Consider the following 16,376-nt stretch of genomic DNA (forward strand, 5'->3'; position numbering starts at 1 on the left):
ATGAAGGCAAATACCGCCTCGCCATTTCTATTACATTCTCAGACGTCCCATAAAACGAACAGTGTTTGTATTAACCAAGTCAATAGCGACACTAACGCCATGTCCAATAATGTTGCCCAATATTGAAGTACTTTCGTCTACATTGTTAACTGACACATTGTATACCTTATTGCTGGGAAGAAGAAACTGGATGTAGACAGTCGAAGATGATGATCAAAGGCATAGATCACAGGAGAACCAGGTATCTTCTGAAACTAGGTAAGAGCAGTCTGAGACTTCTGACAGGTATCATTACAGGTCATAACACTCTCAATAGACACCTTAAGATAATGGAGATAAGCAGAGATGCCTCCTGTCCACACTGTGGTAAGGAGGAGACTAGCTTACACCTACTAGCGGAATGTATTATGTATGCGGCACCGCGATATAATACATTCGGCAAAGACACACTAAAAGAGAACGAACTAAAGGACGTCGAACTCAAAGATGTCCTTCTGTTCTGCAGGAAAACAAGAAGATTTGAGGAGAATGGTGAGGGAATGCCGCCGGGACAGTAACCTGAAGCTCCGACTCCAGGGAATCGGGCTGAATGAACGCGGCACGCGATCGACAGCCCGCCTGCTTCCGGCCAGGCGTCCCTACACTACATCTACATCTACATACCTTATTGCGAAGACATAAGGCTCACAAATGGTTTACTGTTGCTGTTGGAACGTGCGGCTTAGGCACCTATGCGGTAATAAGGAGTGACTTGCCTTTTTACAACGTAGTCGTAATTGTGGATATCGCTATCATTCGATTATTGCAGTCCTTTATATACCAAATACGATTATTGTTATTGCTTTAAGATAGGTATGAGAACTGTGTCACCGTTCTATTACACAACATTTACTATCAAGGCACTGCGAACCTACAAAGAAACGAAATCCTTTAACAATACACATAGAAACACCAGCTCGATTTGGACAACGAAGTGACAGGATGGCTCCGTTAAATCATTTGATCAGGGGTAAGATTCGGCGGGTTGACTAAACACGACACCCTTCGGCTAGAAGTCTGCGCTTGCGATAGTGTCCTGCAGCGGCCGCGGCACGCGCACCACATACAAACCTAATAATCAGTTTGGCGAACGTAGGTACTCCACCACCTCGTCGCCTAGTAGTTGCTAAAACGCCTTATTCACAATCAGTATCGCAATCCGTAGACCAGAATCTTAGAGCATTTAATAACTGGAGTCGCCTTTAAGAGCTTACCCCTCTGCCGAAAAACTTGCACAATTGTGCAAACTTTTGTATGGACCTATATGGGTATTTGTACGTTACGTAGAAATCATGTAGAAATAGCAATACATTTGACGTCCCGTCCCCGCAAAAATCGTCTCCGCAGTACCACACAGTCTTACTAGGCGCCCTGCGCGCCTTGATCTTTCCATCAGTGTGAATCCCTCTCCACATCGGTGCGGGAGGACTTCTCCTTATAAGGGGAGTCTATGCTTCACACGTCTCAGAGGAGAGCCACTCGGAACCTCGCACGGACGCACCTCACCAGCACCTGCATATCCGCCGACGATTTTCCTGGGAAAATCGAAGCCGGAACGCGCCCGGCCCCTGCCGGAGGGGAAGCTCAGCTGAGACCAGAACCCATCCACCGATGGTCGCCCTGTCTAACAGGGTTGACCGACGGTGACGCGTCGCGCAGGTCCCGCACACACACATGGACAAGAAGCCACCGAAGTCCCCCCCCGTCCCTCCGGGGCGGGTGGGTAGACAAGAAAACGGATTTTACAATCCACCCGCAGCCATAACAGTAAAACTCGCGACCCCCCCGGTCCCCTCGGATAGGGTGGGTAGTATGAAACACGAGTTTTACGAAGTACCCGACGACACCAGGACTCCCGAACCCGCCTACGGCCCCACAAAGCCGTGGCAAGCAGACTTCGACGGACTCATAGAAGCCCTTGGACGCCCCCACGCACCAACCCCCCCGCGGGTAGCCCCAGACCGACTTTCCCCTCGCGGGCAACTTGATCGTGACCGATCCAGGGTTGCCGGCCCGGAGAGAGTCGGTCACATACCTCCGCACATGGAGGCATATCCAACAGTCTACGCCATATTGTTGGGGCTCGCCCCTGGGATAGTGGAGCCGTCCATGGAAGAAACCCAACCACAGCGCCACCTGGACGAGCGACCGGCCACTCTTCGACCTTCGGCAGTTGAGGAGGGACCGGAGCGCAGCCCGCCTGACTGCGAAGAGGATGATGATGATGATGACAACATCCCGCCGCCCAAGGACCAGCAACTCCGTGCCAGCCCCGGAGCCGCCCCGCAGCCCCACAAAGGCCCTTCTAAGGGCCCCCACCACAACAACGACGCCGGACACACAGAGGCCCCCAAGCTGAGAACCTCTGTACCAGCACCCCCGGTTCCCGCGCCAGCACCTGCTCTCGCGGACGCCGGCTCCACCCACGCAACCGTCGCAGCTCCACAGCTGCGCCCGAACAAGACGACCGAGCGCGCCGCACACTCGCGTCTCTGCCATTTACTGGGCATCGCGCCGCTCCACGCACGCCCCCCGGACAACCGCCGACAGCGCCAGCGCCCTCAGGGCACGGGTGCCAGAAGGAGAAGAAGAAGATGCCACTCAGCGGGCACTGCGCCGCTCCACGCACGCCCTCCGGACAGCCGCCGACAGCGCCAGCTCCCCCCCTGGGACACCGGCGCAAGAAGCAGAGGGAGTCAGCCCACAGCAGCTACGAGGCCCCACAGCCACAAAGCCGCTGATAGGCTAAAACAGAAGAATTTAAAGCCCTGACAGGCCAGCACGGCTAGTCATGACGCAGAAGCCACCGCCCTTAGAATAAGGGCACAAAACAGACCCACCCGTAGTTACGGGTGGCGATTAGAGACCGCCAAAAATTCCAAATAGGGATGGGAAGGCATCTCATGCCTCCCTTCGGGAGGCATGAAAGAAGCAAGGACGTCTCAGAAGGCGCATTGACCCAGTAAGCTGTGACAGGCTGACCGACAACATCAGCATAAGTATGCTGACGTGACTTTGAAGAGACAGTAATTGCCTAGGTAGGCGGTAACACACGCGGTGGGTGCGCGGGCGGTGCAGCGGCGCGTGCAGCACATTTTATCTACAGTGTCAGCAACACGCACACTAACTGATTCGACACTAATGTCAGGCCGGTCATTGCTCTAGAAATATTAAGCATTTATTTGGGAAACAATAAATACGATAAATTAAAAAGCGATCTTATTAATTTTATCGATCTTTTTGTAGATCAGTTTTTAATCAGGGGGGCCTTCCAAATTGTGATACTTCACAGTGTACTTCACACAAAACAGCTGCTCAATCATATACATGTGAATCTTTTAGTTTAGTACAGCTTTTTTTAGCATTAGAAAAAGACTAACGAAATCTTGACGTGTCTTTTAATTGGAAAACGCTATTTATAAATCGGTAACTATTACTTCTGACCGCAAAAGAATTTAAATAAACGTTAGATGATTCATAATTGTTACATACTTCTTTGCCGTGACTTATTTTTCACAAGTGTTTTTCATTAAAAAGTCAAGTCCAAATTGTTTACTTGCTAATGCTAAAAAACCGGGCAAGTGCGAGTCTGACTCGCGCAAGAAGGGTTCCGTACCATAAAGCAAAAAAAAAAAAGCAAAAAAAAACGGTCACCCATCCAAGTACTGACCCCTCCCGACGTTGCTTAACTTTGGTCAAAAATCACGTTTGTTGTATGGGAGCCCCATTTAAATCTTTATTTTATTCTGTTTTTAGTATTTGTTGTTATAGCGGCAACAGAAATACATCATCTGTGAAAATTTCAACTGTCTAGCTATCACGGTTCGTGAGATACAGCCTGGTGACAGACGGACGGACGGACGGACGGACGGACGGACGGACGGACGGACGGACAGTGAAGTCTTAGTAATAGGGTCCCGTTTTACCCTTCGGGTACGGAACCCTAAAAAACGAACTATAGCAATTTTCAAAATATTTTATAGTTTGGGTTTTTATTTTTTTTTCTAGTTTTACTTTAGTTTTCATATTGTATTCTTGTTTATCCATCAAATATTAAAGTACAGATCCGCATTCAATGTGAATACCGCCTATAAAGTAGTTCGTGCTGACATAAAACTACGTCGCATAACGTGATCGCAGAAAGCTGACGGAAGACAAGAATTAGGTCAAGCAAATACGATCAGCGATAGTTTCAATAATCTTACAAAGCTGTACGTAAACTGAAGTAAAATCGATCGTTCAAACTAAAACTAAAAATCATTTAAAAGCCGTTGAACGTAAAATGCAATTAAGTGTTTTCTCGAAGCACCGGTAAGTATTCGGCGTGGCGTTGCGAAGTCAGTGTATTTATTGGCTGTTTGGATATAGTTCTGTGTGCAGAAAAAATAAATCTTATTGAAAGATTTGTTTGCTGTTCTGATTAGCCAAGCCTCACACCAACATCTTATATGAGTGCAGACTCGTTGGAAACCTCAACCCAACCGGTCTGCCGTCTGAAAAGGGTACAACCACCTATAGTTCGTTTTTTAGCATTACAAATAAGGTAAACAATCTTGACGTGTCTTTTAATTGAAAAACACATTTTAAAAATAAGTTACGGCAAATATGTAACAATTATGAATCTAATACCATTATTTATACTCTTCTGCTTTCATAAGTAATTACTAAAGGTACTTACTGATTTTTTAAAGCGTTTTTCAATTAAAAGACATGTCAAGATCGCTTACCTTCTTTCAAGTTCTTTCTAATGCTAAAATATGAACTAAGTAAGTACTGGATTTTTTCACAATACCTAAAGGAAAAATGGCAAGCTCCGAACTATATTTTAGAAAACGAGGCGGAGAATTCATCATTTTTTCCAATAAATTAAAATTTGATATTTATCAACGTACGTTTCTGCTCAGTACAAAATTTTACTACAAATAATATACCTATACTTACATATAATTACGTAAGTAGGTACTTACTCTAATGAAGTCCATCACTTTATGCAGCGGTTTGCCTCTGTACAGCTGCTGGTGGCACATGAGTTGGTAATAATCTACTATCTTCCTCTTAACCGTGTCGTTGTCTCTTTCCATTGCCAGCCAGTCCAGCCCGCCATCGCTGCAGTCCCATTTGTTATCTAAAATAAAAAAAAAGAAATATTTTTGAATATGACTTATGTAATTTATGCTAGGCATCAAGGAGACATCTTGATAACTGTGGTCAAAGAGAATTTAAATAGAGGCGCACTGTCAAAGTAGATTTTGTAGTCACAGTAAATTTACTGCCATCGACATTTTGATTTGATTTGATTTGAAATGGAAGCGCTTTATATTAGCTACACTGAGAGAAAAATCATTAGTAAACTAAACCAGGAATTAAAAAACAGTTCTGTACTGGGGGAAAAAATGAAGTTTAGTAATAATTATAGACGTTTCACTATTTCTGTAATGTTTATTTATTTCTACAAACAAGTCAATAATCCTAAATCTAATTTCAACAAACAGATAATAGAAATTGCAAGAACTAATAGAAATTGCAAAAGTCAATTTGTTCCTATTAGTTGACTCTCCTTGTCCCCGGATTAAGTTTATTTTTGTAATTCTAAGTGTGTTTTTGTTATCCTTTTCTCTCAGTGTAGGTATATCATCTAATGAATTACAATTTACAACAGAAGAAAAAACATTGTAAGGTTTACTCGGGTAATTCCGAATGTCGAAAACTGTCGGATAATTCCGAAATGAGACTTTTATTATGATGGGATTAAGGGTGATTTTCATCTGAATTTCGGAATTATCCGACATTCGGTATTACCCGAATACACCTTACTAATTTAAGCTAAGTGTTTTTCTTTCATCTTTTTCTTGGAACAATATTTATTAGAACGTTTTCCGTCTGAAAGACGCAATATTAGTTGAAGAAGACATAGCAGTGATATTAAAAGGTCACACGGGTATTGTACTTTACCTAACCGTGAGCATTCAGATATCAAAATATATGGTTTTCATATTATCAATATACGATCGCTATAGGCATCTTGCTCGCACTTATTGGTTTGCGCGTGGCGCACAGTCGGCACAATGAGTCGGTGCAAGGTCATATCATAAAAAAGTTTCGAAAAACTCATTGTTACGAGCCTGGGTTTGAACCCGCGACCTCCGGATTACAAGTCGCACGCTCTTACCGCTAGGCCACCAGCGCTTAGAAACCAATATACAGGGTGATTCAGGAGACGTGAGCAGGACTAACACAGCGCATTTCGTGAATTATAAGCAACTGTTTCGTACCAGTATTAGTGAAATTAACGTTAATTTTCTAGACGTGTTGAAAAAAAAAAGTTATTACTTTATTTACGACATGTAGGGTCACCCTAAAATTAGAATACTAAACTACCGATATTCTGTGTTGAATTGAATGTCATCACTGTCATCACGGTCTGGTTACTTTTGAAAACACGTATTTCACTCAAGTTTGACAGTTTATTTTCTTCGTAATCATAACGCTGTCATTACGGTTAAAAAGGTTTTATGTTTATTAATTAGGTCTTGTAAGGAAACAATGATTGTGGAGAATTAAATTTGCTCTCACAAAAATGTTAAAAATAGGAAAAAGTGTGGTTGTTTCACCTAAATATGACGGTGATCGATAAATTCTCAGTTACTGAGTGTGCAGGATTAGTCTTGCTCACGTCTCATGAATCATTCTGTATTATTGGTCAAAATGCATTTTGATCCTAAAGTAAAAGTCGTTCACTATGACACGACCTAAGTCGTCTCTAATTACTCTTATGTAACATATCACAAAGATAGTAAGTACTTACCTCATATATTAAATTCTCACTGTCTAACAAAACCAAAAGTCTAGATCTAGATGACGCTTACGCTTAGGTAAAGATAGTTGAAGTGTGCAAAAGGGGGCTTCCCTTTCATCATGTATAATTAACCCATGGACCCGGGTATGTCCTTAAACTACGTCCAGGACCCCGGTATGTCCTTAAAGCACGTCCAAGACCACCGGTGGACGGGAAGCAACGTCCCTCAAATTCGGTGTACTCGACTGCGATCGCCAACCCGCCTGCCAAGCGTGGCGATTATGGCATTAACCCTCCCTAAGGGCCCCCCCACATCTGGCGTCTTTCGAGCGTCGGCGTCTGTCGGCGTCGGTCCAGCGCTATGGAAAATGACGTCGCTGCGCAGTTGCATCGACGCTGCGTCGACGTTGCGTCGACGTCGGCCATAGAATTGTAGACGCCGACGCACGAAAGACGCCAGATGTGGGGGGGCCCTAAGGGGGAGGCCTATGTTCAGCAGTGGACGTCTTATGGCTGAGATGATGATGATGGTGATGAATTAACCCATCAAAAACATAAATGTGAAATGAGAGCCAAGTTCAATATTAAATAAAGAATTCGCCGGAAAAAGAATTGAGATCTATATGGGTGCCAAGTTCTTAATCACTTTAGTCAGCCTCAGCACCTTTTGTACTGCGATTGACTAAAATAATCTGATAGTGCTGACGCGTTCGTACGTTTCCGTTACAATATGATTTAAAAAGATTATTCACTACATCTTATGGACTTGTGAACTAAACCGATGTCAGCGGGAGGTCACGAACTCATCACATTGTCCCTCCCAATCCTAACACGTTTTCTTTCTCCCTAGAGACCGTGCTTCAATTACTAACTCGGAGCAGTCGCGAGCCGACGAGCGCACCCGGAAATTGAGTGATACGACTGGGCGAACTGGGCGAACATACCATACCGCCACAGAAAACGTATGAGTGTCTATAGTTCGTTTTTTTTTAGCATTAGAAAGAACTTGAAAGAAGGTAAGCGTTCTTGTCACGTCTATTAATTGAAAAATGCTTTTTAAAAATTAGTAACTATTACTTATGAAAGCAGAAGAATATAAATGATCGTATTAGATTCATAATTGTTACATATTTGCCGTAACTTATTTTTAAATGTGTTTTTCAATTAAAAGACACATCAAGATTGTTTACCTTATTTCTAATGCTAAAAATGCTAATGCATCAATATGTGTAAGCAATTGAAGGCAGGCAGTTAAAAATATTTTCACCACACCAGCTCGGAAAGGCTAACTTTGCACTTCAAAAACTGATAGCAAAGTTGCATTTTATTCACATGTGAGGCAAAGTAATCAAATGCAAATTTTGAGTTGTTTTCTTATGTTTGCTGGTAGAATTGACTTTTAAATTATGATTTTGAATGATAAATATCTAATAATATTCATTTGGATTGGTTTTGGTTTGATTTTGTTTGATATTTTACATTTAATATTTGCTTCGGATTAGTGTGGTGAAAAATTTTGTGTTTCACTCGGGGGTAAATTTTGTTTAACTCTCGTGCTTTGAAACCCTCGCAACGCTCAAGTTTCCATTTTTCGAACCACTCGCTACGCTCGTGGTTCAATTTTGGAATCTTTCGCTAGCTTGGGTATCAATATTAGCACGAGCGGTTAAACCACAACTTTGCCCCCTTGTAAAACAAATAACTATTTTCACCAGCTCGGAAAGGCTTACTTTGCACTTCATAAACTGATAGCAAAGTTGAATAGAATCAGGCGTTACTTTGCGGAAATCCATATTAATTAAAACCAAAATATTACTTTGCTAATCCGCGTCAAAGATAATAACGTGCTAGTCAATCAGTGCAAACCCGTTAATTGCATGTAAAAAATACGCAAGTAAGTATAACGGGTTAGCATTAGCACTGATTGACTAGCACGTTATCCTTGACGTGGATTAGCAAAGTAATATTTTGGTTTTAATTGATAGCAAAGTTGTATTTTATTCACATGTGATGTGAGGCAAAGTAATCAAATGCAAAGTTTGAGTTGTTTTCTTATGTTTGCTGGTAGAATTGACTTTTAAATGATGATTTTGGATGATAAATATTTAATAACATTCATTTGGATGTGATTTGGTTTTATTTTGTTTGATATTTTACATTTAAGATTTGCTTCGGGTTGATGTCGTAACAAATTTTGTATTCCACTCGGGAGCAAAGTTTGTTTTAAACAAACTTTGTTTATTACTCAAGATTTTTGCTCAAGTTTCACTTTTCGAACCACTCGATACGCTCGCTCGATTTTTGAAAACTTTTGCTTGCTCTAGTTAATACTACGAGTATGTATTACACTAGTTGAAGTATTATTTCCCGTTGTCCACTTAATTTGGGGTTTCAACATAATTAAACGAAGTTGACGGTTGTTTAAAGACTCAGATAATGGAAGTTTCGTCATGGCAATCTATGGCTTTTATTAGAACCTTCATTACATTGTACATACTAATTGTATACCTATTCTTTTTTAAATGAGTTTTTGTAAACATAACAATATTAGGATAGTGTGTGATGTATATGTCGGCGGCCGATTGTAAGATCAGGCATATCGTGAAATTCCTAGGCATATCGTGAAACGTGAAAATCTTTGACTCGTTCCCTGAGTCGACGGAGCCCCGCTACGCGGGGTTCCTATTTCTGGGCAGTTTGCCCTTCAGACATCTGAAGCAACCTAACGAACGTATCTTACCTATATTTTGGTTTAATGTGACTATCCTCAAAGCAATACACAGGAACATTACGATCTGCCTGATCTTTCGATCGGCCGCCAACTATATAAGCTGATGATTAAATGCATATTTGAGGAGACAAATCGCATCAAACCTTGCAAAATCGTTGTCGATTAGGTACTGGCTTTTCCTACCAAGCCTAACTTTGGTCAGTTAGTTTTATTTATTTCAATAAAATCCCCACCACCTTTATATCCACTGCAGTTATGTACATGTAGGTAATCCCAAGTAGCCGAAGTCAGTACCCGCCCGGTTATTATGCAATTACGACGCGTATTGACTTCTTTATCGCTAACCACGTGATAAACAACAACAATGAACAACCCGAAAAAGTTAAATTTAATGATAATTCGATTCTACCGCGACCAAAAATGTTTGTGGGATCCTAGTGAACCACATTATAGACACGTTGCTCGACGACATGAGGCTTATATCAAAATTAGTGAACAATTATTCAATATTGGCATACCAATGGCTGTGACACAAATACAAAAAAAAATTAAGGCTTTAAGAGATTCCTACTACAATACTAGGAAATCGTTAAAAAAAGAACGTTCTATTAGACCTAGAAACATTTCCAAAAAAACGAAAAAAGCATTAAAATTGCGGTTAAAGTGCTTCCATAAACTGGACAAATTTCTTAAAAATGTGTCTGCTAGAAGGAGAAAACCAGTGGTAAGTTTTATTATTTACATTTATTATGGATAAGTTGTTAAAAATAATATTCTACTATTAGTTTTATAATAAGATAGGTACCTACCTATAATGGTTAATAATAGCAGCCGCCACCCATGAATATTACAAAAACACTTTAGTTACTACATTTTCATGCATCAAGTAATATTACCTATACCTTTATCAAAATCAAGGTAAACTTATACTGGAAGATACGTAATCAAGAGCTACCCACTAATTATCATAACATTAACATTTAGAATGGTACCCACTACCCACAGTTTTTCAAATTACCTACGTCTTTGTTTTCTGTGAGCTTACCGAGAGACGTTAGAGTTGTTTCCCACTGACGTCCAGTTTTTTGCAGGATCCCGTTTTAGTAGTATAGGTGCTAATGCTAATATAGTAACTTTCACACGAGGATTCTGTTTGCGGGATCCTGCATGCATACTACAGAAAACTGGATCTTGGAAAAAACCATACCCGCAAAAAAACTGGACGTCAGTGGGAAACAGCTCCTAGAGTTAGATCAAGATAACGATTCTGATAGCACACGCAGTGCAAGTGTTATTTTATACGTCATTATTTCATGGAAGTGTGACCCTGTGACCGGTGACCTGTAAAGGTCAAACTTCTATGAAATAATGACTTATAAAATAACACTTGCACTGCGTATGCTATCAAAATCGTTGCAGACTTTTGTTAGTGTAACATAGTGAGATCTCCGTTTACGCCATGTTTACGCACGGTGGTCACAACTGGTGGTGGTGGCTACTGGTTGCCGATCCTTACCTTGGTAACCGTGAAGTGTACGGCGTTAAGGGAGTTAATTACAACACAATTGCAGAGAAAATAATGAATCTTTATGAATTAAAGTGCTGCGTAATATATTGAGTCTTTGTTCTCACATGATGCGTAATAATTGGTAAAAGATTTAAGTATCTATTTTAATCTCGTAATGTATCGAGTTAGTTATTGTTCATTGGAGCGTTAATGCATCAAAGGAACGCGGCAAATGATTATTATAAATGAAATGTATATTTTATGGGTAACAGCTGATTAGCTGTGATCAACTGTATGGCCGTACTTACAGATCAGCTGTGTGGCCTGACTAGGGTTGCCAACCGTACTATATTATATAGTATTGTACTATATTTTGGCTCTCTGTATTATATACTTTTAGAAAAATATATAGTACGCTAAAATACTATATTTCCGATTAAACGTATATTACAATCATGTTTAGTATTTTATCTAAAAGTACAGCAGAGCCTCTTTAATCCGTACCCGCGCTAATACGAACACCTCATTATTCCGAACGACCCCCCTCTCCACCCGCGCAACCGCCATTTAGCTCGGTTCTGATTTGCAGTGTCACGAAGTGCGTTTTAGGTGTTACACGTAACGTTTTATCGTCCGCAATGCATTTTGCTATCAAATTACATAGTTTTTTTCATCATGGCTTCGACGTCGGGAAAAAGAAAACATGTGACGCTAACACTTGAACAAAAATTACTATGAAAATTTCTGCATACTATAATCCGAACGCTCCGTGAGTCCGACCAAACAGGGTATAAATTTTGGGTGTTCGGATTAAAGAGGCCCTGCTGTACTATATTTTTTTGAAATGTACTATATTTTTGATGCATTATTCTGGAAAATACTATATTCCACCAAAAAAAAGTTGGCAACCCTAGGCCTGACTGCAACCGATGGTAACGACGGCCAAGGCTTGTGTGTAAGTGTAACCAAGCCATTATCAGAGATGCGAAAAATACTTTATAAAAAGTATTTAAATACAAAATACAAATACTTCCTTGATAATACTATTTCAAATGCAAAATACAAAATAGTTTTTGAATTTGTATTTAAATACAAAATACGAAATAGGTATTTTCAAAATACTTTTTTAAAATACAAATACTTTTCGATAAAAGGTACTCTGAGTAGTGAATACCTAGTCTGAATTAAAAAGTATTACTCGGAATTTTCGAGTTGAAAAGACTCTCTTTATTCTTTGAAATCAATCCTCTATCTAAAGTGCAAATTTCTAGTTGTTTGCTCATATTAACCGGTAGAATGCAGGTATGGATGATGGTTTAGTGTGATGAAAACGTCTCGTTTGTGTTTCACCAGGGCAGAAAAGTTTGTTCTCCTCTCGTGCCTTGAAACCCTCCCAACACTCAAGATTCCACTTTTTTAACCACTCGCTACGCTTGTGGTCATGTGCGACGTTACTAAACAGATTCAACAGTTCCATGTTAAAAGAATGAGAGAGTTGCCAGGATTGTAACATCAGAAGAGATTGTAACTCCTACCTACATTACCTACCTACTATAAAGTATTTTGTATTTTGAAAATAGAAAATAGGTCCCAAAAACTATTTCAAATAAAATACAAAATAGTTTTCTTCAAAAGGTATTTAAATACAAAATACAAAATAGGTATTTTGCATTTTGTATTTGCATTTTAAATACAAGTATTTCAAATAAGTCACATCTCTGGCCATTATACTACGTGAACATACACATTACACTTTACTAATCTCTGACGTTTCTTGTATGTACTTTTACAAGTGGATTATGTACATACATTAAGACCGAATTATCAGTGAATCAACAATGATCGCAGTAATCCGTAGTTAAGTTTTTTTGACCTGTTTGTCTTACAAAATGATGACTGTTTACAAGAACATTTTGGGAGATAGGGTGATATATCTGATATAACTTACATATTCATTTAAGTTATATATTTATATACTTACATTATAATATAAGTTATATACTTACATTAGATTCAGGAGACGTGAGCAGGATTAACACTGCGTATTGTCACGTAAATGTTCCTAGCCCGGCTGTGGGCTTCCCCTGAGGAAACTCACGGACAATTAAAGTTACTAAATTAAATGAAAAAAACTAAATCTTACCAAAAGCTCAAACAGGTGCTAAACTTATTTCCATCAGCTATTCAGGGCAATAAAGGATATGAAATGAAAAGTTAGTTTTTGTGACACATCATTTATTACTAACGAACACGGGCAGTTACTCTACATGTAAATCATCAAGCTAGCATAAGCACCTTATATTAATATATGTCAGGCGATAGAGCTGGGTCGTGCCAGAAATGGTTCTAAATGATTTACAAGCAGACCTATCTAAATTTGTTAGTCCCTAAATTATCATTTGCCATCACATATGATCCTACTAAATTCTTTAACTTTAAATTTGGAAAATTGCTTCTAGGATGGAAGGAAAGCGTACACCAACCTCATAACAAATGTTCCACCAGTTCAAGCCCGACGTGTCCTCCTCCGCTGTGCCGGAGCCGATTTTGCAGCAGCATGAATCTGACCCGACACTGCAGAGTGCCACCGAAGGACTAAGGTCTCAGTTTGAAGGTGACGTCTTCTCCACCCAGCAGAAGAGCGAAATTCTCACAGCGAACTGCTCACCAGACACACTTGAAGTTTTAGGAATATGGACAGACTTCCATACTCTGATATGTGACTGAATTCACATTCGTAATAACATAATAACAAAACCCCGTCAGCTGAAAGAAACATTTCAAGATTAATAACTAGAAGCATGTGCTCTGCTAACCTAAGAGACATTATATGATCTAAGTTTCTCACCAGCTGGAAATTCCTAGAGTGGACTCATCTCACAGCTCTGATACTCCCTCCCGACCACATTGTTTTACCAGCAGACTGGAAACAAAGCGAAATGGTCAAACAAAGATTCAACAAGGAGTTGCACCTGAGGACATCCATATATTATCATAATCTACTTACTGTTTGTGGCAAAAATAACAACTGCATGAGCTCCCTAGCTCATGGATGCAGCGGGTACTGCATAACCAAGCCTCTGATCGATGCTACCAGAGCATGATGTATTTCGCTTCACTGTTCTATGTATGAAAGATGCCCATCCAGGGCGAAAACCAACCAGGAAATGATCTCAAGCCTAACTATCCCTGGGATGACACAATCAAAATAACAGTAACTAATGAAATTCATGGAATATTTTTGTATGTAAGTATAACTTAAAGAAATAAATCATGTTTAATTATTTAAACATATTTCACCCTATTTTGTATTTATAAATTAAGTTTTTGATTTAAATATTTATAAATAATATTCCATAAATTTAGGATTTAATTTGAAGTAGCAACACCATCAGCTTCAATTTGTTTCTTATTGGCTGAATGCCTGTCATTTATATTGTTGCTACATCAAAGACTTCCTTGCCATAGAACAAAACTATCCTATATTCGAGACAATCCTAAAAACGTTAAACTGGGCTAACCATACAAAGTGCCGTGTCACAGTATTTCGTAAATTATAAGCAACTGTTTCGTATCAGTATTAGTGAGGTTAACGTTAATTTTGTAGTCGTGTTGAAAAAAAAGTTATTCATTTATTTACGACATGCATGGTCACCCTACAATTAGAATACTAAACTACCGATATTCTGTGTCAAATTGAATGTCATCACGGTCTGGTTACTTTTGAAAACTCGTATCTCACTCACGTTTGACAGTTTATTTTCTTCGTAATCATAATGCTGTCATTACGGTTAAAGAGGTTTTATGTTTATTAATTAGGTCTTGTAGGGTGACCATGATTGTAGAGAATTAAATTTGCCCTCGCCAAAAAGTTAAAAAATAGGAAAAAGTGTGGTTGTTTCACCTAAATACGACGGTGATCGATCAATTATCAGTTACTGAATGCGCAGGATTAGTCCTGCTCACGTCTCATGAATCACCCTGTATATGTAGGCTTAAGCTTATTATTAGGTACCTTCTGCGATAAGAAACGTTCCTCAAATTGAGCTACCATAATGTTTAGCGGAGATATACGCTTACTATGATACCAAACACTGTTTATATAACTAAATATTACGTTACATTCAGTCTTCAGAGTTTTCGTAGTACGGTATAGAGAGACGGTGCGGTATAGGTAGTAAGGAGAGCTATACATAATGCATGGAAATAGTTACGTAATGTCACGTGACATACATATTAATTAATCATACATACATTTAATCCCGTTAATGAAGGCCCCGTGACAATGTATGGAGGTGTAGGTGTAGGGGTGGCAATGAAAAGTAGGTACCTATTTACTATAAAGGTAGACGTTCGCGCCGCATTACTACAGCAATAAAATGCTGGAGTGTATACTGAATCCAAACGGTACCTTAAATTTTGTGCTAGAATAGTTTTAATGAGCAAATACTAGATGGCTCTTTTATAAAAAAAAACGCGCGACGAAAAACGTTTAAATCGAAACTATTTACATATTCTTCTTTACATATTCTTTGTAAAAAACATGTTAAGTACTTTGTTATATATTGAACTAAATTATAAATTCCAATGGGAACAGTTTTAGGGTTCCGTACCCAAAGGGTAAAACGGGACCTTATTACTAAGACTCTGCTGTCCGTCCGTCCGTCCGTCCGTCTGTCACCAGGCTGTATCTCACGAACCGTGATAGATAGACAGTTGAAATTTTCACAGATGATGTATTTCTGTTACCGCTATAACAACAAATACTAAAAACAGAATAAAATAAAGATTTAAGTAGGGCTCCTATACAACAAACGTGATTTTTGACCGAAGTTAAGCAACGTCGGGCGGGGTCATCAGTACTTGGATGGGTGACCGTTTTTTTTTTTTGCTTTTTTTTGCATTATGGTACGGAACCCTTCGTGCGCGAGTCCGACTCGCACTTGCCCGGTTTTTGTCTATTTCATTTGCAACGTATCTTGCATTTGTGCTTCTGCAGCGGTATCATGGTGGCGTTTTTATCACATGTCATGTCATGTGTCACTTTCGCACTTAGATACTTGTTAGAATGTGACAGGCATGGTGACAAATGATAAGGAGCCGGCCATCTCAGCCCTTCTGGATAACAAAATAAATGTACCTGCAATAATATATTACACTAGAATATCAAACTGCACATAGAACCATGATTTTCATTCATGCTTTTAAACTTTTAATTGGAAAAGTATACGTCGGCAACGTAAATCGCCTAATGAATAGCAAACATCGGAATTTTAAGGCGGATTAGCGCGAATTAGCATTTA

General features: G+C 39.7%; 2 protein-coding genes across 3 annotated transcripts in view; one reads left to right on the top strand and one right to left on the bottom strand.

The window, feature by feature from the left end:
• LOC134670268 (protein singed wings 2) overlaps nt 1-16,376 on the bottom strand; it is a 38,774-nt gene that overhangs the window by 12,379 nt on the left and 10,019 nt on the right. The window contains exon 3 of the mRNA XM_063528013.1: nt 5,007-5,164. Within this exon, the coding sequence (XP_063384083.1) occupies nt 5,007-5,164 (158 nt within the window). The remainder of the gene's footprint in view (nt 1-5,006; nt 5,165-16,376) is intronic.
• LOC134670256 (uncharacterized) overlaps nt 9,884-16,376 on the top strand; it is an 86,614-nt gene continuing 80,121 nt past the window's right edge. For both annotated transcript variants that reach the window (XM_063527995.1, XM_063527996.1), the window contains exon 1: nt 9,884-10,290. In XM_063527995.1, the coding sequence (XP_063384065.1) occupies nt 9,931-10,290 (360 nt within the window). In that variant the 5' untranslated portion in view covers nt 9,884-9,930. The remainder of the gene's footprint in view (nt 10,291-16,376) is intronic.

The sequence above is a fragment of the Cydia fagiglandana genome, chromosome 13 (assembly GCF_963556715.1).
Source record: "Cydia fagiglandana chromosome 13, ilCydFagi1.1, whole genome shotgun sequence".
Classification (NCBI taxonomy): domain Eukaryota; kingdom Metazoa; phylum Arthropoda; class Insecta; order Lepidoptera; family Tortricidae; genus Cydia; species Cydia fagiglandana.